The sequence below is a fragment of the Myodes glareolus genome, chromosome 5 (genome assembly GCF_982192425.1).
Source record: "Myodes glareolus chromosome 5, mMyoGla1.1, whole genome shotgun sequence".
Lineage (NCBI taxonomy): Eukaryota > Metazoa > Chordata > Mammalia > Rodentia > Cricetidae > Myodes > Myodes glareolus.
Genome location: NC_142030.1, coordinates 18182207 through 18209925, shown reverse-complemented (window position 1 = coordinate 18209925; position 27719 = coordinate 18182207). Strand labels below are relative to the sequence as shown.

The following is a 27719-nucleotide window of genomic DNA, read 5'->3' as shown; positions in this document are numbered from 1 at the left end:
AGGTGACCACTGAAGAATACCATCCCTAGTATCTGTGGTCTCCCCCACCCCTCCCTTCTGCTTCTGTTTGCAGTCCTCTACTTTATTTCTAAAAGCCTGTGTCTTTAATAAATAACTGAAACCTTCAGGGTAGGAACACACTTTCCAAAATGTATCACTAACACAGTATTTCAGGCAGACAACTTTAAAAATATACACAGGCGTATCAAGTAACTCAAGAGATTTCTGGTATATATATTTTAGAAACGGGAATATTTAACTGATTATTTTCCAGACAACTTCTGCAAAATTAACATCACATATAAGAATTATTTTATGCTAGTAGGAAAATAATAAAAATTGCATTGTTAGAAGACAAAATAGTCTTGCCAGGATGGCCTGTTTTTCTGCATACATGTAAAGGAATTAATTCTTTAAAGGGTAGTTTTTATTAGCTGATGTCATGACTTAATTAATTGTACAGTTTTCTTAGGAAACTGCTGCTTTAATAGTTAGTTTTTTATGCCTACATCAACCAAATGTATTTGTATGTTGTACCAATACCTATGATTATGAAAATACTACATTTGAATATTAGATTTTCACACTGAATGATCGTTAGGCTGATAGCCATTTAAAATATTTTAAATTTTGAACAAACTTTTAAATAAATTATTTGATTTATAATTATGAATAATATCTTTCACTTATTTTTGATGTTACAATAAAATCTGAGAGTGTTGAAAACATAACTATTAAGAAAGATATTTTCAAAACTAAAAAAAGAATAAATCTTATTTTTAAATTTACAGATCAAGTTTTTCTATAGCAAAATCACACACAACTTTATAGATGGAGGATTTTCAGCTGAAATTTATTTTAATTAGCAAGAACATCTCAGTGTTACCTGGAGACACCATCACACTGTGTCTGTGAACACTGCTTCAGTGTGGCTTTTGTGTTTACCCTGTTTTCTGAATTTAGTCAGATTCTCATTTATGTGGAGGCTGTGGTAGTGTCGCTAGTTAGCAGTGAGCAACAGAAACTAAATTATTTTAATGTTAATTTTCAGCATATTGTCAACTGAATTATTCTGTTGGAAAGTATTAATAGCTTTGACAGAAGCATGAAATAATCCCAGAGTAGAGTGATACAGTATGAAGTTGATGGTTGGATTTAATGTATCATGAGTTCTGGAGCTTTCATTTTATTATTTATGAGACATTTCCTCCTGTGAATTTTCTAAGAATGGAACAAGAATATTGTAGTGATTTCTCTTATTTACTGTAGCTTAGCAGTTGTAAATTTAAAGGAGAAATTATATATATCATTGAATTTGCCTTTTTATCAAAATGGTAAGCAATTTATGTTTCAGTAATTATAAAGGACAGAAGACTAGATATACTGCATGTTTTACATGGATAGTGCATATGCATGTGTGCGTATCTGCATAAGTAGATATTGAAATAACATAAATATGCATATATAGTGTGAGGCATAGTAGGCTATATACTTTGTATTCATAAACATTTGCTATAGTGAACTAAGAACTTAAGGAATTTTTTAAAGATTTATTTCATTTATGTGTGCATGTCTGACTGTCTGTGTCTGCAACATGAATGCAGGGACCTGTGGAGGCCAGAAGAGGGCATCAGACGCTCTGTAGTTGAAGTTAGTGGTTGTGAGCCTCTAGACCTGGATGCTGGAAACTGAACTCTGGTCTTCTGCACAAGCAGTATGCACTCGAAACTGCTGACCCACGTCTCCAGAACCATGATTTTTCTTCCTTAAGGGAAGGAATTATGTAAAGCAGTAAATTAATAGCTTGCTTTCCCAAACCAAAATTTTTGTATTTTATTTTTGTTTTATAATGATTTTTCCCAGATGGTGATAAATATTTTCCCGTGCTATGGCGTGCTTTCCTGAGTTGGGGGGTAGCTGTTTAGAGTCCCTTTCTTTCTCTTGTCCATCTTCTTCCCGCCTCTACTCTTCTCTGCTTTTCTCTTCTCTCCTACTTTTCTGCCTTGCAAGACCCAGGCCGTGCAAGTGTTCTAGTCACAATTGTAAATGGATTTTTATTAAGAATGTGTTTTCCTTACGGCATTTGTACTTAGTACATTATTTTTGTTAATAAAAGTGAAAATCATATAGAACAATGTCTTGGCCTATGAGAATTCCATTCTTTTGTATGTGTTGTCTCTCCAGAGAAAAAGGAATTCCCATTTTTGAAACAGCATATGGACTAATTCTCTGAGACTCTCATACAACATATTTAGAACATAGTCACTACCTTCAGCTTCTCCCATTTCTACCTTCTTATCTCTTGTACCCATTTTCACCCAACTTAAGATTTTTTCTTCTTTCCCCATCAAGTTCATTTTGTGTTTTGGGAATGGGCCTACCCTGGTGTGTGGTCACATCATTAACAAAAATTCCCTTTTTCTCCCCCAGCAGCTATAAATGCCTATAGCTCTTCAACCACCAGTAGGGTTTGTGCCCCTCTCACGCAACTCTGTGCTGGGATTTTGTCTAGCTAAAGCATGTAAAGGTTTTGTATATGCCGTCACAATCTCTGCAAGTTCAATACACATGTGCTGTGTTGTGTCTGGAAAATACTGTTTTCTTGATGGTGTGGACCACCTCTGGCCCTTACGGTCTCCCCACCTCCTCTTCTATGCAGATCTTTGAGCCTTGGGAAGAGTGCAGTGATGTGTATGTCCCATTAGAACTGAGAACTTCAGTGTCTTAGTCTCTGTAAGTTGAGTCTCTCTTAGAACTTACTATTTTTATTCCCGATCATTTTCAAAGAAACAACTTGAGACATTTTTTTTCTCCTTCACAATAGTTATTCTAAATCCAGCATTCTTTTGAAATGCTTTCAGAAGGACTTGGCCAGTTTAGTGTGACTTGTTTTTTAATATGAAGTCAATTTAAAGTGAGCACTTTGTTATTTTATGCACTCATCATTGCTGTTCCGTGTGTGTGCATGGTGTGTGTGCTTGGGCATGTGTGCATTTGGAAGTCAGAGGACAGCATTGTAGAGTCATGTTTCTCCTGCCTTTTTATGGGCTCTAGGGTTTAACTTGGGTCACCTAGCCATCCTGCCAGCCACCTAAAAATTGTGTCATTTTATCCAAAAACACAAGTCTAGTACTCCTTTGCATTGGCTGCTCTCAGCCACACCTCTTGCTTTTCTTTTTTTTCTTAAAATTATTTATTTAATATGTATACAATGTTCTGTCTGCACGTATGCCTGCATGCCAGAAGAGGGCACCAGATCTCATAAATGGTTGTGAGCCACCATGTGGTTGCTGGGAATTGAACTCAGGACCTCTGGAAGAGCAGTCAGTGCTCTTAACCTCTGAGCCATCTCTCCAGCCCCCACCTCTTGCTTTTCTGCACAGGGATTATGTGTGACCCCATGCTCTTAGAACAAAACGAGTCATAATATCTTCTTGGCTCTTTTTTTTGTTTTTTGTTTGTTTTTAATTTTGTTTTTCATTCTTTACAATAAGATTTCATGTAGCCCAGGTTGACCTTGAACTTACTAACCTAGCCTGACCTGACTCCTGCCTCTACCTCCTAGATGTTGGGATTATAAATATAAACCACTATGCCAGGCTTCCTTTTTGGATTTTTTTTAAAAAACTAACATTTCAGTCATTATTTCATTAAATAGCATAGAGTCAATTTGAATGTATTATATACTTGCATAGTAATGTATTATAATTTATAATATACATATATTTTACATATGTGTCTTTATTTAGATATTATCTGTAAATGCATATAAATTCTTAATTATATGTTAGTATTTTAAATGGAAAGTTATTTCCCTTTCTATTGAATTGGAATGTTGACTATATTGGTAACAAATTCTTTCTAGAACGTAAGGTGCTTATCTATTCCTGTTTTGAGCCCTGTTTTGTTTTAAGCATTCTAACATGGAGATTCATTTTACAAGCACAAAGCAAAGAAACAATATAGCCTACATTAATCATTTCTGCTATATTTATTCACAGACAACCTATAAGACTATGATAGTCGATGTCTCAGTATAGCTTAGTATGTGAGATAGAACACTATGTAAAATAAGGAGCTGCCAAAGACCCAGAGTGTTTTGAGTTTATTAAATTTGTGAACAGAGATCTTACAATATAGCCATGACAAAACAAAACAGAGAAATACTGCCCGGGATGGCATGGCCCCAGCCTACAGCCTTTTTACTTGCTGAAACATTAAACTTAGTTGTTAAAGTGTCAGGTGTCACTGAGTACTCAGCTAGGCTGGGGAGTTCAGGAAACTGTCAGCTTGGCAGTTACAACAGACCCTGGGTATTTGTGGTGGTAAATTCCAAGATCTTCACAAATGACAGGAGCAAAAATTTCTTCCCACTTAACGTAGTCAAGTATTACTGACCCCTTCCAACCTGCCAAGATGTGCTATTGAAATATAGCCTTCTGCTAAAATAAACTCGGTGTGTTTCATTACGGCGGAGTGTCATTTCAGGAAGGGAAATTTTATTGCTCAAGCTTACTCTTGAAAAATCTCCTAAGTTGCTCCTTATTTAGTAGTCTAGATAGATTTGCACATATTTATTTTTGTGTCTAGTGCCACATTTTTCGCTTAAACTGCAAACATTCATACTGGCTTAGTTTGCTTTCTGCTGCTGTGATAAAACACGGTGACCAAAAGCAACGGAAGAGGAAAGGGTTTATTTCCACTTATAGCGCTTAGACCATTCTAAGGGAGAAGTCAGGGCAGAAACTCAAGGCAGGAAAAGAAGTGGATACCCTGGAGGAATGGGGCTTACTGGCTCACTCCCCATAGCTTACTTGCTTAGCTGACTTTCTTACACAACCCAGGGGTGGGCGGCACCACCTACAGTGGGCTGGGCCCTTCCTATGTCAACCATTAATCAAACTGGCCTGTAGGCAAGTAAGTGATGAGGTTCTTTCTTCACAGATATCTTCAGCATGTGTCAAGTTCCCCCCCCCCAAAAAAAAAACCAACCAACATATTTACCCTTTCTCAAAATGTATATAATATTTCTACCATTTTGGGGATAGATTGTTCTTTATTCAGACAGAAAGAGATAAATAAGTGTATTTATGGAGATGCTTTCTGTGACAATTGGCCTATTTTTGATGGCATCACATGTAGTAGTGGGATGCTCATGGGCTGGGGGATGGCGTGTGCAGCGGACTGAGGCTCAGCAGATTCTCAGCCCTTGCTCATTCAGTGCTCGCTTCTTCCCGTTCTCTGTCACTGTAGCTCACTGAGATGCAAGTGTACGGTTTCACTGTAGTGGAGCCGGCTACAAATGCTGAGCTTCTGTACAAAGTGGGTGACTTTAGAATGCAAGTGTCTGCTCCTGGGAGGCTGCATCCCTCACAAGGCATCGACATTGAACCCCGGGGGACACTAAGCACTAGGGACCGCACACAGAAGGTGGGTGGTGCAGCCCGGGCAGCTGTGGACAGGCATGCTCTGTAGTGCTGGGTCCTTACTGCCACTGGCAGTGCTGGTTAGCTTTTAATAATGCAGCTTTCAAAGCACTTTCCGATATTCAAACAAGGAAAAACTGATTGTAAGAATTTTAAATCTAAAAAAAAAAAGAATTTTAAATCTCCAGAGTTGTCATTCGTAAGTCTGTTTCATGTCGAGCACATCCGCCTCTTCTCCCCTCCACCTCCTCGAGTGCTCCCATATTCCACTATTGACTTTACTTCCTTTTCTTTTATAGTAGTGTAGTAATAACATAATAATTATTATATGAAAATTCTACCACTCCCTATTAGTGTTTACTGTATGCACGTACACGTGAGTTAATAAGGCTGATCACTTAGGCATGTGCCACCTATCAGGGCGCTCATTCATGAACAAAACTGATTCCCCTTTCCTCAGCCCTCACCTGAGGTCGGGGCCTTGTGAGCCGTTCTCCCGTCCACTCTGGGATGTGGACTGGTAGGGTCTTGGGCAGGTCTTGTTCATCAGCCATAGCTGTTGAGACTTCATGAGTGCAGCATCCTTGTGTGCCTAGAAGACACTTTTTCATAGCAGTTCACCCAGGCCTCTGGCTCTCACACCCTTGCTGCTTCCTCTCCCTTGATGCTCCATAAGACTTGAGTATTGGGTTTATGATACAGATGTCTCGTCTGGGGCTGAACATTCCATAATCGCTTATGCTCTGTACTTAAACCATTTGTGACTCTCTGTAATAGCCGCCATCTATTACAAAAAGGAGCCTCTGATGGGGGACCAGAGGTGCACTGACCTATGTAAATAAGGACATGTGTTTAAATGGCAATTAGATACCCTGTCAATTAGTAAAATGGTAATACTAGTAGGTTCTCTAGAGACTATGGTTCACATGAGGCACAATGCCTCCCCCCACCCCCGAATCCATGGACTACCAAATGGTGCCAGTTGTGGGATAACTACTTCAGAGCTGTTGGCCAGGGCTTTTTAAGAGATACCCCAAACCATAGCAGGGTATAGTTTATTGCTCTTGGTTGCCTGCCAGAACTTGAGATTAGGACACTGTGCTGAACACTCTACATACTTTTGCCACAAGATGTGGAGAAATCATGCTGTTGTTCGCCTGGATGCCCTTTCCCTGATAGCTAACTCTCAGGGTGTTAGAAGGTGCCAATCATGTTGATGGGGAAGGGCTTAGCAGTGGCCCCACCTAGCTGCAAATCCTGCATACTACAGAAATGACTTCCTGGCAAGATCTGTCCAACCAGCAGCTGTCTGAACTTAAAGCCACAGTTGGGAGGAACTCATACCTGATATTGTAAAACTAAGCAAAACTCGCCATGAAAAATGGTGTCATCAACAATCAAGAGAGTCTTGATTCTGTCACGATTTGTGACTTTTCCATTTGTTTCCGCATTGTCTTGTATTTTCAGTTGGGAGTCTTAACCTTTCGTAGTTGAATCATCTCACCCTCAGAGTTACCTTATTTAATGCTGCCTCCTTTTGGTCTGTGCTTTTGGGTCATCTTTATTCATTTCTATCTGTGATACTGTCAATTTCAGCCATCGCCAGGATACCTTAACTGCTCTTTGCCATGCATCGTTTGAAAAAGTTGCTTCCTTTTTCTTTCCTAGCTTTCCAATAATCACATCTTATTTGGTAATTTGCCTCATTTAGGTTGTGTTAATGTTCCTTTGTATTTCTAACAGTACTGCAGTCCAGATCTCTGTCCATGGTGGTTGCAGTGTGCATCGATAAGTCTATCACACCTGACAGATTGCTGTATTTAAACTCTTTTAGCACAATAAAAGGGGTGATATAATTAGGGGCAAAAACATAACACATTTTAAAGAAAAAATATAGTTTTTTCATGACTTGATATTTTGTCTACAGTAAACCAGACTTACATCCTAAAACTGGACAGAACCCCCCACTTAACAGTGGGTGTAAATCCTCTATAAACCAGCCCAAAGGCTCAGGTCTCATGCAGGACTGCAGGGCCGCAGACATTCTTAGTTTGCCATGAATCTACTAGCATGGCAGAACAGTGGATTTACATTTGGCTTAACCAAAAATCTGCTGTATAGTTATATAATTGTTATAGTGTAGTTGAATCTGCTTCATCTCAAATATCTGTCTTAGTCCCAATTCACCTGTTTTGTGCACAGTTTTGCCAGAGATCCGCACTGGCCCTCAGGAAGTGCTTTTGAATTCATTAGTTGCCTTTTCTCGTAACATTCTATAGGGAGAAAAGGACATTTTTAAGAATAATTCTTCAAGGAATATTTGCTCACCATAGAAACTGACTAGAAGTAAGTAGAAAAACAGATGTTTCACAGAAATACTTGATTTGATCTGGAGGCTAGTAAGATGTCAGTACTACACTGGCTTATACTGGCATGAAAATCCTTCTTCATTGGAAACTATGGCCATGGCTTTGTTTGTATGACCAGTGACAATTGTGGTATTTGATCCAGGCCATCTGAATTTTATCTTCTCCAGTGACCCTGTTGTTTGTATCTTCTACCTGTACTAAATTGCAAACTGAGATTTTTATTTTAGGCTGTATGTTTAGAGAGATTATATGATATGATAGGAGGATTGAGATTGAAATCAGCCCAGTGTTCATCGCAACTTCACACTATAGAATCTTCTCCAAGTTATTTAACGTCTGTGAGCCTTGAAGATGGTTTGGTTAATCAGGACAGCATTGGGTGTCTGGCTTGGCCAAAGTTAGGGTTTCATCCTTCTCCATGTGCGCTCTTTCTGTGGTTCAGACAACCAGGGCAGCAGCAGCAGCAGCAACACTAGGTAATGTTTTTCTCATGGAGAATCATCACATCGTGAAGGTAAAGTCAAACCATTTCTGCTTGTGTTATGATACCATTGGCTAAATGAAATCACATGGCTAAGTCCAGAGTTGCTGGGGGAGACTAGTATATCCTACTGTCAGGGAAGAGGGCGCGAGGAGTGGGTATTTGCAGAGCAGTATGTGATAAAACAATGTGTGTTATCCAAAGCTCCTCACATCCATGCTTCCATCCACTGCCTGTCATATAATAAAGGGTCTAAGTAGACAAGAAAACAAATCTAAAGGAATCTGGCTATGTTTTAAATATGCCCCGCAAGAGCTTTTGTTCTGAAGTTTTAATTTTCTGTGTGGAAGTGTTGGGAGGTGTGCATGCGGGGATCAGTGGAGGTGTTTGGGTCTGGAGACATTGCCCCATGATTGGATTAGTATCTTTCTTGCATGACCTCAGGGCCTAGGCTTGTTATGCAGGAGAGAAGTCTCACAAAGGACAGCTGCCTGCCCTTTGTGTTTTCTGTGCTGCATGCCTGCACTTCCCTTTCCACACAGCTGCCAGTGTGAATTCCCATTTTCTGTAACCATGACCCCAAATGAACCTCTTTTCTTTCAGAGATTACCCAGTCAGTTAATCATGGTAGCAAAAGTACCCCTGAACCAACCTGGATGAAACTGAGGTGATGTAGATGATGAACCGAAGAGAACTTTTGAAATATTGTGCATTCTAACAGATGAGATATTTTACCTGAAAAAGTAAAAATGAATGTTATGTCAGAGGATAAGGGAATGTGGTAAATAACTGATGGGAATGCGAAATATGGTATATTATTTCCTTAAGTTTAATAGAAAGCTTGGAAAGAGAAGTAATTCCAGATGTTAGACTCTGGTTAGAAAATAGAGGTAATTTCGATAACCAGTCTGGTAGTCTGGTTCAGTGCCTGGGCAGTCTAGATAATACAAAATGTCTGGCATTAAAATATTTAAAAATATAGCTAGGTGTGGCACCTTTAATTCTAGCATTCAGGAGGCAGATTTCTGTGAGTTCAAGACCAGTGAGTTCTCCAAAGCAAGTTCCAGAACAGCTAGGGCAGAGAAACCTTGTCTCTGGGAAAAAGAAAAAAAATTAAAAACAGTCATTTAAGGCAGTGTCCCAAAACTCAACACTAAACCACCCTAGATAAGCCTTCTGATAGAAAGGGGCTACTGAAAACAAGGACACAAAGCATGAAAACATATTCTGAGATCCCAATCATAAAACTGCAAAGCAAATGGGAGAGAGAGTATTGTAAAGGTTTCCAGGAAGAGAAAAAACAAATTGCAGAGCAGTTATTAGAAATTAGGGAGACTCGTCAGTGGTAACCTTACAGTCCTGAAGACAGTGGTCTAGGGCCTATCGTGTTCTGAGTGAGGGCAAACTTCAGAGTCAGATTTATATACAGACAAACTCTTGAGTTTATCTGTAAGAGTTTTTAAAGACACATGTACACGCACACACATACACACACACACACACACACACACACACACACACACACTTTATAGTTTGAGAACTACTTTGACATAGAGTGACATGGGACCCAGAAAAGTAGGAACTGAATATTCCAGACCTTGTCTTGAATTTAGAGACATCTTCCTGCCTCTACATCAAGAATGCTCAGATTAAGCACAAATATCACTATACTTGACTAGCAAAGAACTCTTGAGGTGCGTTAGAGAAGGCATAAAGAGTTGATACAAGACAGATCCAAAGGGTCAGAATTAAGGAAGAAACTATGCTTCGATATTTCACTATTTGGAAGTGTGACTACTTGGCAACTGTTTTTGAATAATTGTGGAAAAAATGTCAGTTACTTAGAAAGATAAATTATTTTAAATGGGCAGTCAGAGTGAATACTCACACCTGTAGTCTCTGCTATTTATGCAACAGAGACAGGGAGGATCATTTGCATACAGGAGTTTGAGACCAGCCTCTGAAACAGCAAGACCCTTGCTCCAAAGCAAACAGTGCCCCTTGTACACAAGTACTAGGCTATTAATCCCCCAAATAATAAAACATTGTTGAAGAAAATTTACTCAAAAAATGACGCTTGTCTTAGTAGAGAGAAAACTTTCCATTATAATGTAAGTGAACTACTGACTAGTAAGTAAACCTTATCTGAAGTCGTGAGTTGGAAATTTAGAGTGATATGTAGGCAGTCAAAGAATGCCTACACTCGAGTGGTCCTCCTGCCTCAGTTTTCTATGTACCCTAGAAGAAGATGATAGCTAATGTCTTAGATTACAAACCAAGAAATAGTAATGTTAAGTATGTCATTTAAAATATGGGAGCTATGGAGGTGACTCGGTGGTTCAGAGCACTTGCTGCTTCTGCAGAGGACCCACGTTCAGTTCCCAGCACCCACATGCAACTCCAGTTCTAGAGAATCAAATGTCCTTTGCTGACCTCTGCAACTAACAGACACCCACACGATACCTACACATACATGCAAGCAAAACACTCATACACTAAAAAATATCTTTTTAAAAAAATGAAGATGAATATTAGAAGAGTTAGTAATGTATCATTTAAGATAATTAATTATTGAGTATTGTTTGACTCAAATTAGGTGGTTATTTTGATAAGAAAATTTAATCAGTAAAAATAAGGTTATACATATGATTAAGGAAAATCTTAACACGGTTGTGTCATTCCCGGCTAGCACTGTATATTCTGTTTCTTTGCACAAGGAGTGGTTGTGGGTCTCTGTGGTAACTGCCCTCTGCCGCAAGAAGATTTCCTGGTGAGGTCTGAGAGTCTCTGATCTCTGGGTGCAGTAACAATCATTAGGCATAATTCTACTCCTTATGTCCATTTAGCAGAATAACAGTGGTAAGTTCTCTCCTCAACCTATGACCTATATAGCCAGAGCTTCAAAATGGCCATTCCTAATGGCTTCTACTTTTGTCATTCTGGGGATTATATGCATGCTTTTGTTTTTATTTTATCCTTTTGTTTCTGATGACTGTGCACATGCTAGGCAGGTGCTTTCCCAGTGAGCTACACTCCGATCTCGAGGTTTGTCTTTTGGTGAGGTGTAAAGCTATGTAGCTCTCCTGTCACCCAGCTGGCCGAAAGATGGCTGTGTCAGGCTGCCTTGTGGATGTCAGGTTAATAGTGTACTTTGAGAGGAATGTACATTTGGCCTATGACCACTGCCGGTTTTTCGTCCCTGAGCCACTAATCTGCAGCCAGGAAGCAGCCCTGACCCAGTTGGGCGAGGCACAGGGCTATTCTGCCAGTGGGAACATGGCATTTCTGGCAAGAGATTTCTCTTCTAACTGGTGGAGTTGGTGCCATGGCAGGTTTTCCTGACTCGGGGAGCTAAGTGTCAAACCTCCATCCAACTGGGAGCTTGTTTGTTGGTTTTGATCATCTGTCCCAGTGAGCCCCTTTGCTGGCACATCTAATCAGAAGCAGGCCACCACACAAAAAGGAACTTTGTATTTTGAAATTAGAATAGGTAAAATTTTATTCAGTTTCTACCAAGATTATGCTTTTATAGAGGAGGGGAGGTTTGTTAGATTAAATTGCTCTGTTGCTGGAGAGTGCTGGGACTCAAACACGGGGCTTCACATGTCCTAGACAGGTGCTATACTTTGAACTGTCCCTCAGCCCTCAGTCAGGCACCACAGACAGCCATGTTTCCCCTGCCAGGTTATTCCTTCCTGATTCCGTCCTTTTGGGTCTTCACCACAGTCTTTGGAGGCAGGTCCAGTCATCACTCTGAGTGTGGGTTGAAGAGAGTGTCTGAGAGTTGAGTGACTTGCCCAGGGTCACAGGTGCAAAGCCCCAAGTTCTGATTTATGCGTGCTCGGGAAACCATGATCTTTGCCTGTAAGTCTGACTGACTTTCAGTGCAGCCGCTTTGTTCTGTGAGGGTAGGAAGGCAGCTGCTGTAAACCTAAAACGGCACAAAATACGTGTGTTGTTATTGAATAATGCTCAAAGAATCGAGTCTGTTCTTTTTAAGGAAGTTTAAATTTTGTTTCTTTCAAAAGAAACAATAGAGTACTTATGAAGTACTCTAGTGTATATGTTTGGTCTCCCTCTTCCTCCCTCTCGTGTGTGTGTTGTTGGTGGTGGTGGTGGTCAGGGGTTGATGTCAGGCGTTGTCCTCTATAGCTCTTCATCTCATCATTTGAATCAGGGTCCTGCACTAAGCCTGAAGCTTGTCAAGTGGATTAGGCTGGCTGGCTGGCTGGCTAACAGGCTCCCGGAGTCCTCCGTCCTCGCAACTCTAGGGATGCAGGGCAACACCCCATACTGGCTTTTCCACGGGACCTGGGGGTCCAGACTCAGGTGGTCAGTTGCACCATGAACACGTCACTCACTGAGAGATGTCCCCAGCCAGATACATCACTTTTTTTTTAAATGAAATATCACCACTTTCTTTTATATTTCTGTTTTAAGTCTCTCTACCCCTGTCTGGAATATTGCTGCTATCTGTTCAGGGTTTCCCATCTGTCATTTCTTGCTGCCTAAAATTAATCATACACATTGATACAGTTTTTAAAACTAAGCGTCTCAAATTGCGTATCTGTTTAAACCATTGTCTCTTACCATTCATAATAAGAATAGGACCTACAGCCCATGGTCTCTGGTGGTGCGATCCCATCTTGCACCCATGGGTCCTTGTGGCCTCACGTGATTTCTACTGTTCTCATCCATGCCAATCTGTCTGTCCATACTTTGAGACATGTGTTTTCTCTATAATTATTTGCTATTTCTGTATGTGTCTGTGTGTGTATTGTATTTTGATTGTCTTTGTGTGTGTGTTTCCTCATCTATCACATGAATTGTTGCCTGTGGAATTAAGAAAAGATGGGAATGCTCTGGTTTGGTCATATTGAGTACAGTTTTTTTTATATAAATAACATGATGTAAAAGAAAATATTGATTTAAATTTTAAGTTTTAATGTCAATATATAACTCCAGTTCTAGACTTCCCTGCTCTTAATTTCAAAAATTCTAGGTAAATAAAACTTACTGACTTTTTTTTTAATGTTTTACATCTTTAGCTGCATTTAACTGTAAGACTAAAAAATGTTAGTATAACTTTAATAATTTAAAATATTTTAAATAAATATTTGATATTTCAGTTTGAAAGGTATAGAAACATCCTCTGAATGAAAGTAGTATGCCTATATGTATATGAATTTTCAAAAATAAAGTAATATTTGATACTCATAGCAAGTGACTTTATCATATAGTTGGCAATACGCAGTTTTGATGGAATAAACTGAATATAGCATTATAAATATAAGAAAAATGAGCCATTTGCTTTATCTTAGTTGATATATGGAATGTGGTGAGAGGTCACTTAGACTATTGAGAAATGACATAAGAACATTTTAAAGTATGTATAAATACTGTTTTTGAAATGGTCTGGTAAGATGTGAAAACACATTGCATTTGTGCAACAGACTTGCTTCTCACTTAGTATGTATGAAGTTGAAAATATTCCTGACCTTTTTTTGTTTTTTTTTGTGTGTGTGTGTGTGTGTGTGTGTTTATCATCTATTTTTTTCATGTCCAGCTACTTTGGTTTGCTTTAATGTCATAGATATTCTGTGATGAATATTTTTACTTTAATGTACAAACTATCCAAAATATGTACAGTATAATTTATTTTTGCTTTGTAATATTTGCGTATCAGTAAGATAAGGAGTTTCTTCCTCAAATAATAATCTCTGTGCATGTCCGTACACGTAGAAATCCAAGCTCAGTACGGCAGTGCTCTGCCGGCCTGTCGCAGGTGCTCTGCTCAGGTCCCACTCTCAGGCTGGAGGACCGCATGCCGAGCCCCTTCCCATGCTGGTGACAAACAGTATTAAGCTTCATGCTAATGGATTTTTAATGCTTCACATTTTCCTAAAAACAAATTGTTTCAACTTTTAATTTGGTTTTTATGACATCCAAATAAAACCATGAATCTGTCTTTTGAGGTAAACAGTTACATACATGATTAACATCACTGCCTGTGTCTGATCAGGTCTCTTAGAGAATGTGGCATTGTAAAGGTAGCCCCTGTTAGATTAGGGTTACCCTAGCCTTTGCATGACAGTAGATTAAATAAATCATTTGCATTGGTTACATCAATTGTTTCATGTTTTAAATCAGACTTGGTCTCACAGTCCAGAACTACTTCATGGGTGTGCATTTGTGGATGTGCTAATTCTCTTTGTCAGGGAATTGCAGCTAGTCTCAATTTTCCAATGAGTTTTGATTGTATTAAGATTCATGGAAGAAATGAAATTGGGCTATTTTTTAATTCATTTGTATATATTTGATATGGATTTTTTTTTCTGTCTGCCTAAGGAAATAGAGAAATTGAGACTAGAACTGAGCGAAAGCAGGCAGCATGTGGAACAGGAGCGGCAGAAGGCAGCTCGGGCCAGACAGGAGTGCCTGCAAGTCACAGAGCTGCTGGGCGAGTCTGAGCGCCAACTGCACCTCACCAGGTATGCCCTAACCCCGTTCCGCATACAGTGCCAGGTGTGCTCTAACCCCACTCCGCACACAGCACCCAGTACGTCCCACTGACTCTGCCACACACAGCACCCAGTCCGTCCCACTGACTCTGCCACAGGCTTCCAGACAGTTGTTACTCTTAGTCATTCAATTCACACACAGCTTTCAGGCATATTACAGAAAGTGGATATGTGGCAAGCAAAACACCCAGACACGTGAATGATGAGTGTGGCAGGGAATCACTGATATATTACAAAACCGTTTGTCTACAGTACTCAAATATTTAAGTGATTCTTTATCAGTATAAGCAAGATGGCATATTTCTACCACCACCTCTCTTATTAATTGTATGTCTAATAAAAATGTTGAAATGAAGACTATGAGGAAATGTATTTATGAAAATAACCAGATTCTGTCACTAGTGAGAGACAAAAGGAAGAGACATGCTAGGAGCAGATTGCAATGGAGTTGATACAAAAATAAGGAATGTGTTTCCTAAGGAGGTGTAAAATTAGAGATGAAGTTGAGACTATTTGCATTCAGATCATTATTATAAGCAGGTTTACTGCAGCAAGGATTTGAATGGCAATGTTTTCGTCATAAGGTACTGTGCTGAGTTTGCCATTGTGAATTTAAGTGAGCATATAGCTCATTCGAAATTAAAATAGGAGTCTAGGTTGTAAACATTGTGAGTTTGCTGATATAGAAACGTGCACATGCACGTGTGTACACATGCACATGCATAAATATACATGCATGTGTGTGCACATGCACACATATAAACATTCATGCATGTGTGTGCATATGCACATATATAAACACACATGCATGTGTGTGCATATGCACATATATAAACATACATGCATGTGTATGCACATGCACATATATAAGCATGCATGCATGTGTGTGCATATGCACATATATAAACATATACCGAAAGAACAATCCAGGAAGAAAGAGAAGTAGCTACTTCACTTCACCATTTCAGAGTTTACAGCTTTCAGTTTTTCTATCAAGCCTTTGAGTCTGTTCGATTCTCAGAGTGTCTCAGTTTTTAGAGGGAATTTTGTCTACAATCCCGTGTGAGTTTATGGTTTCTGATTTAGTTTACAGCATAGGAAAACACTGGTCTTCCCATTGCGGTACTGTGTTGAATTTAAGCTATGAAAGGGGAACGATCCTTTTTGCATTAAATATGACAATGTAATTCTGAGCACGGTATGATAACAGATGGAGAGAAACACTACTTGAACAGCCTGCATTTGGAGAAAAAAAAAATATTCTAGAGGTTGGTGAACCTCCCAAAGTTTTGGGTTAGTGCTAAGATGCCTCCAGTTCTGTTCAAATCAAACTTTGTTAAAAACATTTTGTTATGATAATCTTCCAAATGGCTTGACACCTTCTGATTTAAGCAGTGAGGGAGGAGAGAGCAAAAGAGAAGAGAGAAAAGAAAGCATTTAGACGTGTATGATCCCTGGGGAAAGCCCCAACAGATGAAACTCTTTTATGAGGAAAAATGCTTAATATTGCAGAATAATAGCTGCGCTTTTGGTGCCCATTTAAGGCGTTGTCACCGTGGCACTGAGAACTACTATTAACCCGGTTCCTGTGGCTATTTAATCCTCAGAATTCTAAACTTTAGTTCATCATGATAATGTTGCTGGCTTTTCTTTTCTGTCAGACTTCTATTGAGATGCAACCATTTGTGTGCTAAGCACTACTAAGCTATAGAAATGGGACAGCTTTTAATGTCTTGGTATGATCGAGCTCTGGCAAATAAATATTAATGCTGCTTGTGCCCCTTTGCGATTCTGTCTTGTTCTGAGTTAATTTCTGGAGTCAAAGTCCGTAGAGAGTTTCCCTATAGTATCAGTGTGTACCGTTTGACAAGATCAGCTCCTGCAAGCAGAGCATATTAAGATGCGGTCCCTGCTGAAGTGGATGCGTGGTAACCAATTCCTTTGTTCTTAAGAGAAAAGGTTGAGCTTGGTTCCCTAGAATGCTTTCTTCTGTGTGCTTCACTTATTCAGAGTCTGTAACAACGTAAGCCCACTTCATAGGAATGAAGCTTAATTGGCTATTTTAAGTGTAGTACTTTTTATAAGCATTTTGTGCTTCATTTATGTTCATGTTTAATAAAAAAAAGCCACAATCACAAATTTGAAAATGACAATTAAAACGCCAGGGAACCAGACGCATTTCCCCTTTACTCTGGAAGCCAGCCGTGCCTGTTGGGCTGAGTATTCCTAACATCTTTGTGGGGTTTTTGCGCTCGCGGTTCTGTATTCCTTCTGTGCACCCGGGAGTGTGACCGGGAAACGGCGTCTTTCTTTTTTGTGTCGGTCAGCTGAAGTGCAGAACCCCCCTGCAAGTAAGCATTTTGCCATTCACTCTCCGACATTTTTAGCACATTTTAAAAGTAAATGTGAAAACCATTCTACAAAATGATGGTGAAATAATGAGTTGAATCTATATAGGTAGAGAAAAAAAATTGAAACAGGATAGAAATCTGTAGAACATTCTGAAAGAATCACCTACCACTTTTGTTATTTGTCCTGCTTTAAATTCAAATTGCGTTAAAGCTGGGAAATAGGAGTGCAGCCTTCCCTGAGGACCCAGCTGGTGAGTGTCATGTTTACTTGGTGCATAGTTGTTCATTCAACACCTACTAGGCTTTAAGGAATTTGTTCATCCTTAAGCATAGGGAAGAAAATAAGAGTCAATTTCTGCCCTTCAGTTGCTCACACTAAGTAGAGGAGTCCACTCTTCTGTGGAATCACCATCGAGTGTCACAGCAGCGCAGGGCTGAGCATAACGGCAGCTGCAGGGATTCATAGGAGGGAGAATGGATTAGCTCTGCAGTGCAGGGAAAGATAGTAACCAAAGTCGATACGGCTAGGGTGCTGTTTGGGAAAGCTCTTAATAAATAAGTTCATGTTAAAAGTTCCAAAGTGGAAAGAGATAGGATACATATTCTAGATAAGGAACTGGTATATACAAAGATATAAACATGGAAGCAAACATAAACTTTCTTGTAAGGCTTGGCGGCAGGCAGGAGCTAAGACTAGAAAAGTTTTCAAGAAGAGACCAGCGGATGTGTAGTGGGCAGTGCTGTGGAGGAAGGTGGTTCTGAGAGGGACTGGCCATTCTTGATACACTAAGCTTGCTGTCAACGCAGTGGACAATGGACGTCCTGAATTAGGATCCTTATACTGAGGTTGGAGAAGAGACCCTGGTTAGGTCAAGGTCAGCATCTAAATCCCATGCACCACATCTGGCCTGCTGTCTGTTTTGTATGATCAATGCATGAAGAATATTTTTATACTGTTTTAGTAACTAGGGCGAGTGAAATTAGTATTTTATCATACCTAATCGTCTGTAACTGAACTTTTGTGAGACCTGGTTGTCCTGTGTGTGAATGATGACGGTGTGGCTGAGCTCAATGAAGTCTGCAAAGCCTGGACTGTCCCTACCAGGCCTTTTATAGAGAAGTTAACTTCCACAGGTGCGGCACATGAGGTGTCAAGAGAATTTAGGACAGGTTCACATGTTGTTTTTAGAAGATGAGTGAAAAGTGTTCTGAAATTGATTGAGGAAGAGAGGATTTGTGGAGGTTCCATCAGAAAGGAAGCATGGACGTCCAGGGGATGGCAATGAAGGCTGGCCCATGGCTGTCTCCGCCAAATGGGAGGGGAATCATGTATACAAGAGGCATTCTTAGAGTAATAAATATGAGAGGAACAATCAAAAGTGACTCCATAATTCCTAGTTTAGATTGGCTGGGTAATCCTCAGCTTCAACAGGAAACATAAAGAAGTAACAGAAGAAAAGAATATATTGGATTGGGAAACCTGAGGGTCATGTGGCTTCCATGCGAGGAAAAGATTCTGACTAGAGCTTTAGATCTGACACTTCACACAGAGATATTTAATGAGAGATGGATAGATAGATAGATAGATAGACAGACAGACAGACAGACAGACACATCTTCATGATAAGGAACCAGTATATACAAATATATAAATATGGGAGCATGTTGAACCCAGTTTTTTGGTCTTGCGCCATATGCACACTAAGCACGCACCCTACCACTGAAATGCAATCCCAGCCCAAGGCCCTGTGTTTAAAGTCAATGGGTAAGAGCTACTGGGCAACAAATATCAGATGCGGCCCTTGGATGCATAAGAATACAGAAAGACAATTTGAGACAACTTGGTGAAACAGTCAAATGCTGTTAAAGATCATGCTGTCCCAAAAGGGAAATCATAGAGGGTGTCTAGGACTCTAGGGACAAACCTGGCCATAGTAAAACATAGTACTGCAGAGACAAATCTGATTCTAGCAGGGCATCTAGCACTGTGTAGGCAAACCTGAGTTATACTGAGGTATCTCAGACTCTGGAGACAAACCTGAGTATAGTGGGGCATTGGACTATGGAGACACACCATGGTTATAGTGGGGCATTTAGTGCTGTAGAGAAAACCTGGGTCATAGTTTCTTCTTCGGGGCTTCACTGTTTTTTAATCTTTAGACAAATTACTTAACTCTTTAGGTCTTATTACTTATAAAATGAAGTGAGACCGGATTATTTATTTATTCATTTTTTTATTGTGACTCTGATAATAATTTTAACTGATTTACAAGATTACCTTTCTTTTTTCTTTTTTTAATGATTTTTCAAGACAGGGTTTCTCTGTGTTGCCTTCACTGTCCTTGAACTTGCTTTGTAGACCAGGCTTGCCTTAACTCTAGGAGATCCACCTGCCTCTGCCTCTCGTGAGCTGGGATTAAAGGTGTGTGCCAGCACTGCCCAGCACAAAATTACGCATTTTTAATTTCCTATTTCTGAACACTTAGATTGTTTCAAATATCCTTTACATGAGTTACTTCCTGAGTTTGCACCTCACAGGGAATTTCGAGAACTGTCACTCATGTTGCCATATCTGCTTGTTGTAACGTGCTCCACTGAGCTCCCAGCAGCGGTTATGGGGATAGTCATCTAGTACCTGTCCAGTCTTTAGCTAAGCCTTGCACAGGGGGTGCTCACACACCACCCTCATGACTGCCTCTTGCTCTCAAAGCCTCTCATCGCACCACACTGGGTGTCACAGAGGTCAGACTCGCTGAGCGTGGACAGTTGGGTCATCCTGGCCGACGTGGGCCTTCCCATTTCCTTCCTCCCCAGTAACCCTTGAGGCTGATTCCCAACCAGATGCAGCTGGATGTAGCACCCCATACAGCAGTGAGCGCTTCTCTCCTTTCCCGGTTTTACAAATGAAATAACTCAGTGGCTTCTTGTAGCCTAATTGTAACCTTATCTTCTGTTCAGGATCCCCCTGAATCCTAATTTCCCTGCTGCATCCTTGCCTGGTGACTCCTGCTAGAACAGAGAACTTCCTTTTCTCGGTTTCTCCATCCCCCTTGAGGGAAAGCTCTTAGGCTAAGAATATATTCATTTGAGTATATGCTTGGTACCGTGATCCCCATATAGCTCTTAGAACAAAACCAGCAGCAGAAACTGACACTCACTAGCCCCAGTCTGTCCCCAGGAACTGGCCAGAAGGCAGTGTGCTGTCCTTGTAAGCTTCACTTGATGTCGGCTCCTGTTTTCCCAGTTTACAGAGAAGTAAGATGAGTTATCTAAGGTCGCTCAGCTGATACGTTATAGAAGAAGATTTGAACCCTAGTAATTTGCCTGCCAAGCTAATCCCTTATCCATTAGGCTGTAATTCTATGTAAATTGCTAGGGAAATGGATAAATGTGATTGTTCCCAAAAAGACAACGGAGAAAATCAGTAACGCTAATTCGTAATAGAAATAAGTGTTCATAAATCCTTCATGTACTGATAGGAATATATGTCACTACAGTTAGGTCTTGTGGCCATTTCCTTTCATGTTTGTAGTGAAACTGTCTTTCTCCTGGATTCATTTTTATCAAGAGGAAGGAGGCTTTTACAGAAAAGTTGAAATCCCTTTACGTATTTATTTTTAATAAATCCAGATGTCTTCAAAACTAGATTTTATTCCCTCCATAAAATCTTTCTTTGTGTACATGTGTCAGGCTACTTTGTGACAAAACTCTCTAGAGCAGCCATTCTTGCATGTTTATGTGACTTATTAGCTATTTACACGGGTGGCAGTCTTCCTCGTAGCTCTCGTACCTCATTGACATACATTCTCTTAAATTCTATATCCTTTTTCTCATGTTTGTCCTGGAGGGACGTTCCTATAGGAAGCTTTAAGTGCAAATGGACAACATAGTTGTCATTAAGGCTGCAGACTCCTGTTTTTATCAACGTGACTGCTATGAAACTTCTTATCTCTTCTTTTACATAAGTGTTTTTTCATAGACTTCTCAGAGCAGTCATCTAAGAGAGAGACTATAAAAGATCATTATGCCCTGACCTTTCATGACTCATATGAGAAGATCTGACCTCTGTCCTCGATAGCTAGCAAGTTGATTTTCAGCTTTTATATCATTCTGAAATTGAGAAAAGCTCCAGCAGGGAAGTCACGAGGCTGTCCTGCTGTGACGGGCAGGGTAACTGGGAGAGCAGGGGATTAAGACTCCTTTTCTGGAGCTTCTAGATAATAACTGCTGTAGATGCTTTCTTGAGTTAGTTTGACTGCTCAAACTACCAGCGTGAGTCAAGACTTTCTGAGTTCTTAGAAACCTTCAAAAGAAGAAATACAACACAAGGGCAGCTGGTCTTTTGGTTTCTTTGACTGGGGACTGGCGGCAGCACCACCATGGCATGGTATTGGAACTGTCTATGGCGAGCTCTTCTTGTCTGGTGATGGCTCATTCATTCAGATTTTTCCATCCCATAGAGCAAATCCTTAATTCTTCAGACTGGAGAGAAAGAAAGGAGATGCCTTTGATTTCAAACTGCAAGTATATGACCTCTCAACCTGCACTTACAAAATCTGCTTAGAAGCAGATTGTGCTGTGTCCATGGCTGCCTTTGGATATGGCAGTCTGCAACCAGCAGAGCCCCGGGGAGCCAGGGGAAAGTCACCCTTGGCTGGGAGAAAGTTCTTTTACTAGGAAGAAGGTGGGAAGGACCCTGGTTAAGGAAAGAGCAGGTGTCTGCTCTATTGTCCCTGTTAATTTTAAAAGATGATCACCAACTTTTCCTTGACCTGAGAAATAGTTTGAAGAGAGAAGAGGGGAAAGAAGAGATCTTCTCTGTTCATGTTGACCTGAGCCTGGCATTGTCCGTTGCCAATGTAAATCCAAAGAGGCGTGGCCAATTCACAGGGTCAAGCAAGAGGTAAAGAAAGCACTGAGCCTGCGCCAGTATTGCCTAGATCCCTACAACAGTGTCTGCTCGGTACCCATCGATGGTGTGAGAAAAATAAACATCGTGTCAGTATAGAAGCTAATGCATCTATCTGTATAAGACACCTTTCTTTCCCCTTCTTTCTCCCTCCTTCCCTCCCTTCTTTTTTGAATTTGTATTAGGGGTTGAATCCAGGGCCTTATGTATGCTATGCACACAGTGAGGACTGAGCCATACATACCCATAGCAATGTAAATTGCAACAATTGGGGATGAGTGGGCTTTTTAAAAATGGGAGTGGGTATTTTTTTAAATTAATATTCAACTCATTTGTGTTGCAGTTTTACAAAACTAGTACTTAGCAAATGATCCAGAATTCAAACTAACTTGTTTAATTACAAGGGTTTGAGCTACTCCGTGTCTCAGTGCCAACACTGAGTTAGATGGAAAGCCGTCCTTAGTAGATAAGGAAACTGTCTAGAAGGGTGAGACTTGAAGTTATAGCTGGGGCAGGGGAGAAGCATGGTTTGAAGTAGGCCATTAGATGTCACAGTCACACATACACAAAAGTATGAAAACAAAAACAACAATTTAGAGATAGACTTTGAGGGTTGTAAAATCTCGGCTCTGGAGCCAGGACCCAGACCTCTCTTATTTTTGGTTCCCTAACACCAAGTTTGACATCAAGTGTTTAGCATAAATTTACTTCTGTTCTTTATTATTAAGAAAAAATGGGAAAGAAGAGCATTTATCAGTTAGCTTAGGTCTCAACCCTGGACTCATTTGAAGAAAGTGTAACATTGATGTGTCTCTGGCCGTTACACAGTTAACTGCATTTTTTTTCCTCTTGAGTTTTATTCAAGAATTTTTAGCCTAAAGTTTCCATTTAAAAGTTAAGCTCATTTTCCCCCTCTTGTACTCCTTTCATGAATAAATTAAGCAGAGAACGTGTCAAAAATAATTTTAAATGAATATATGTGCAACCAACATCTTCAAGGCTCAAAATAGATGGCCTTGGTACTGTTATAAATTGCATCCTCTTTTCCTCCCCCACCTAGTATCAAGGAAAGCAGGCTGTCAAAGAGCCAGGAAAAGAGAGGCACTGCATTTTCTCTGGTGGACACCACACTGCCTGTACGTGGTCTCTCCACCTGTCTGACAGCCGAGGGCCACTGGTCTCAGTGTGGCCCAGGGCAGAGAGGCTGGAGTCAGAGGCTGCCAGGAAATGTGTGTCTGCAGGTTCTGCTCAACGTTCCCTGGCTCGCTCCTCTCAGTTCCGCGACGCCCAAATGTGTGTGCAATGAAAATCGACGCTGGGGATGCTCTCTTCTCCCCTGCCACACAGGCCCACAGCCTGGAGCATGGTGGCGGCAGCAGCCAACTCATTTTCTGAAGAAGCCCAGAGGAAACCGAGAAAGTATTGCCCACACGACTTGCCTGACTCAACAACAGCGAGCATCAAGTTCAAGGAAAATAGACAGGGAAAGGCAGCAGTGTATAGTTAGTACAATACTCCCGAATCAGAGCATTTCTAAGAGAGAGGTCTGTTCTCCAATGTTAGTGTAAGAATAAAGGAGGGAAGAAAACAGTCAGTTGACTTAATGATGCTTAATTTCTTCTCAAACACTGCCTCCCTCCTAACTGGCTTTGTTTCGTATGTCAATTATTGGGCATTACTCGTTTTTTATTTAATAGCCACACATTTATTAAACAATGAGTCACTGATTGATAAATCCAAGAAGCAAAGATTATTTAAAAAGCCTGAGATGGTTTAAGAGGCTGGGAGATTTTTCAGTCTCCTCAGTGACCTGACTCCACGTCTGCCTCCTGGGGCGTGCACTGCTACACTGTGTGGTTATGTGTGCAAGTGAGGGTGGGTTACAGTCAACTTCAGCTCAGAGCATGCGTGTATCAAGCGGTAGTTAAAGCAGCCATCGGGAGCAGCCTGTCAAGCACATGTCTAGCTATGGAAGTCTGTGCTCTACCATGGCTCCTCGTGGCCTCCCCCGCCTGCATCCCCTCACCTGGGAGAGAACTAAGTGTCTCCTGCTTTGATCGTGTCCTGGGGTGTACAGGGAAAGATGAGTTGCTTGGGTTCTGGGGACTGGGGGGATTGCTTCTCCAAAGAAGATCCTGTAAGAAGTCAGCCTTGGAAATGTCATTGTCTTTATCAGACCCTGTTTCATACTAAGAGATTTACCCAAAGGTGGAGGGCTGATTTTATATAAATGGACTTCTACTAGTGGAAGACTTCTACCCCACCCTCCCTATCCACTGTTGATGCGCGTGGAGGGGTGGAGGTGTTGTAAGTGGGCTGTCCTTGCTGGTTTTCCAGAAGCTGTTCTGGTGTGCTTCAGCCAGTGGGCTTCACTTGATCTTGACACATATCCTTCACCTTGGAGGAAAACCTCCAGGTGCTCTTCATTTTCTACAGATCTTAACTGTGGCTTCATGAGGATGTGCACATATGTAAAATTCTGTTAACCCATACTCCTGTAAATTGGAGGGGTGGTTCATCTATCTGTTCAGGGACTTCAATATTTTAATATGAGTTCATGTAAAAGAAGCTAATTTGTTGTCACAACGTTCAGTCTAGAAAACTTGGGACAGTTGCGGGCATGATCTATTACTCTAGCCCTTTTTGACAAGGTGGTAGTGTTGACAAATTAAGGCTACAAAGAGTATTTTGCTGAATATATTGCTTCCTGTTTTCTAACCTTACATAGTCTTCCGTCTCTTCCTGATATTGTCCTTTGCTAATGGAAGCAACATTGCAACCCAGGAGCTCCTTAGCATCTACTGTGAGCACTGGTGGCACTTGTGTCCTTTACCTGTCTCTGAAAGGAGACACTGATTCAGAGCCATTAGTGATGAATTGGTCAACAGTGTTGGAGCTGAGAAAAGATGATAATCCTATTAAGAAATAATGAAATCCATCTACAGTAAAAGAAAACTCATGTCAGAACTGAAGAGGAACCCACATTTTGCTCCTGCACCCAGACTGATTTTTTACAAAGAATTATCTGTTAAAAGTAGAGGGAATAACGGCACAGGAGACAACTCACATCACTAATAAACTTCTTAATGATGTTTCATATGTTTGCTTTTCATTAGAGTCGGGACTGGTTCGATTCTGCTGTTGTGATTCCATCAACATTTATCCCTATCTGTTTTTCATATACAAAGGCTTAGGGATGCCAGAAAGCAAACTGTTAACGGAGAATTAACTTCTTTGGCATGCTTTCATACTTATCTTCCAAATTAAAGAAAATGAAATGGGCAGAAACAGAGTGTAGATTACCTCCTTTTTTGTCAAAAATGGTGGGAATTTGAAAATTAATAATAAAGAAGGGAACAGATGCAGTAACATGCCAGAGGGAGATTAATGTGGAGAGTAAAATCTGTGAGCAACAAAACTGAAGCAAACCGAATCAGTGGGAGGTGGTTGTACAATCAAAATCAGGATAAAAGAGAAATTACAAACAACCCTGCACTTGTCAAAGTCGTAGTAATGAAACTCTGACTCTGCCAGCAGCGAGAACCTGTGTTAGCACTTTGGGGTAAGGATGGTAGCCGGGTGCCAGGTAGGAGGGCAGTGTTAGGTTGCTGGGCAGCAGCCATCTTGTGTAGAACAGATGGCACTGAAAGCTGGCAGGGGAGGGGCTCCTTAGCAGAACTAATCAGACAGTAACAGATAGGGCAGCTGGGAAGGCTGACCACTGAGAGGGAGCCTGCGGGGTAGCTGAGTGCCATGATGTTTGCAGTGGTGTGCCCATTGGTCTGAGAGAAGACCTTGCAATGTCTTTCCCATCTATGGACGAACTGAAACTTTTGTTCATAAAGGAGAATTGAGTTGGTTTATGTCAAACTTGAGGGTGGGGTTGAGTGTTAGACTGAGAACGGGGGAACTGTCCATCTCCTAATTCAGTGCATGAGTTTCCAGTGTCAGCTTCCGTGAAGGTTGATTTTTGCAGCCTGTGTGGCTCTGCCATGCTAGTCTCCGGCGTGGCACACAGAGTGGTCACTTTATATATTTTATGCATCAGTTTACAGCATCAGGACAATACTTAAAATCAGAAAAGACTTTCTGATATGATTTCTACCACACAAGTCTCTCACAAATGAAAACTAAAAGCAACCAGATGATATTTGTGTGTCTCCTTAATAATTCTTCATAACCTAACTTAAGCTGCATTTGATTTAGAGCCCCTTACTCTTCCTGTTTTCCTCATGTAATCGTGGATTAAACATCAAAATCTAAACTTACCTTAGAGCCCAAACATTAACACAAAAATAAAATTTGCAGAGAGAGAGAGAGAGAGAGAGAGAGAGAGAGAGAGAGAGAGAGAGAGAGAGAGAGAACCCAACCTGTTCAATTTAATTGTGCATTGAGGAGCCGTCGTTCTTGATGGGTCAGTACATTTGTGCAAACGCCGTGTCTTTGACAGGATACCCAGGTCTCTGACATCTGTTTTCAAACTTGTCTCTTTCTTTCTCCTTTTCTTCCAGAAGGTTGATAGTTTGGCTCGATTTATTCATGTTGGAGAGGGAGGGGTAGCATTCCCAGGATTTGAAATAGGTGGTATAACACAGCCATATGCGATTTGTGCAGCAGTTTCTGCAATAACTCTAATTTGGTGCTGTCAAAAAATTAGATTTATTTGATATAGCAGCACATTAGTAAATGATTGTGGCAGATTTAAAGTTGTCACTTAGTCTCTTCTAACTCTTAACAGAATCTTACAGACCCGTTTCCCCCCTCAGCAAGTCTATGAAAACATCTCAGGTCTTTGTCCTCCAGATATGCAATATTTTTATGTCTCAGAGAGGGTCTTGCCTTAAGGTAGCTGAGAAAAGGGGTGAAAAATGACTATCTCCTGTTGTCAAAATAACACTGGCAGACAAAAATCAGTGAGCCAGGGGAAACGGTCGCGTCTCTAGCCCGCCTTGTTCTTAGGAAGCTGGACAGCCGGGCGTCCAGAATGAAGAGACACACGCATCAGCTCTTTATTGAGGAACTTAAATGTTTTACCTTGCATCCTACACCATATGTCGTTTCAGGAAAACTGGCGTTAAAGATGTGAGCGGCACCAGCTCCGTCTTCACCTAGCAGTGCCCTTAGGAGCGGCTTTCCTCTCCCTGCTGCAGCCTGGCACCAGTGCTGAGCTGCCTTTTTTTTTTCTTGTCGAATTTATGTCTCAGGTGTTGTTATCAAACTGAACTTTCTCCTTTCTAATTTTACTATTTCAAAGATAAAATAAGCACACTGAGTATTAGGCAGACAAATATTTGTGCTCTCTGAATTCTTAAGTGAGTCCTTCTGTAATAGCCTGGTGCTGCTCCCTTTCCAGTGCCTTGAGCTTTTACAGAAGGGAAACGTGTTTGCATGTGTTCATTCGGATGCCCGTGTGTGGCTGGAAGTATTGCTAAAGCTCGCTGGTTTTCTCATTTCTTTCTGTTCTTATCTGGATATTTCTAAAAGACGGCTCCGGTGTCTTTCTGAAATACAGATTTCTGAGGAGCAAGTGTTCCATGCAAGCTGCCTCTGTTAGGCTAGCATTCTGCTAATGCTAGTTCCTTTCATGTAGCGTAGCCACCACAGAAGCGATCTAATTACCAGGACTCGCTCAGTGCCATCCAGAAGCAGGGATCCAGGTAAC

The 27719-nt window shown here is 40.7% G+C and overlaps 1 protein-coding gene across 6 annotated transcripts in view; it reads left to right on the top strand.

The window, feature by feature from the left end:
- Sdccag8 (SHH signaling and ciliogenesis regulator SDCCAG8) overlaps positions 1-27719 on the top strand; it is a 197375-nt gene that overhangs the window by 75374 nt on the left and 94282 nt on the right. For all 6 annotated transcript variants that reach the window (XR_007232499.3, XR_007232498.3, XR_007232497.3 and 3 more), the window contains exon 13: positions 14625-14767. Coding sequence is in view for 2 of the 6 variants with exons in the window: in XM_048436432.3 (XP_048292389.3) it covers positions 14625-14767 (143 nt within the window). In the remaining 4 variants the exon portion in view is untranslated. The remainder of the gene's footprint in view (positions 1-14624; positions 14768-27719) is intronic.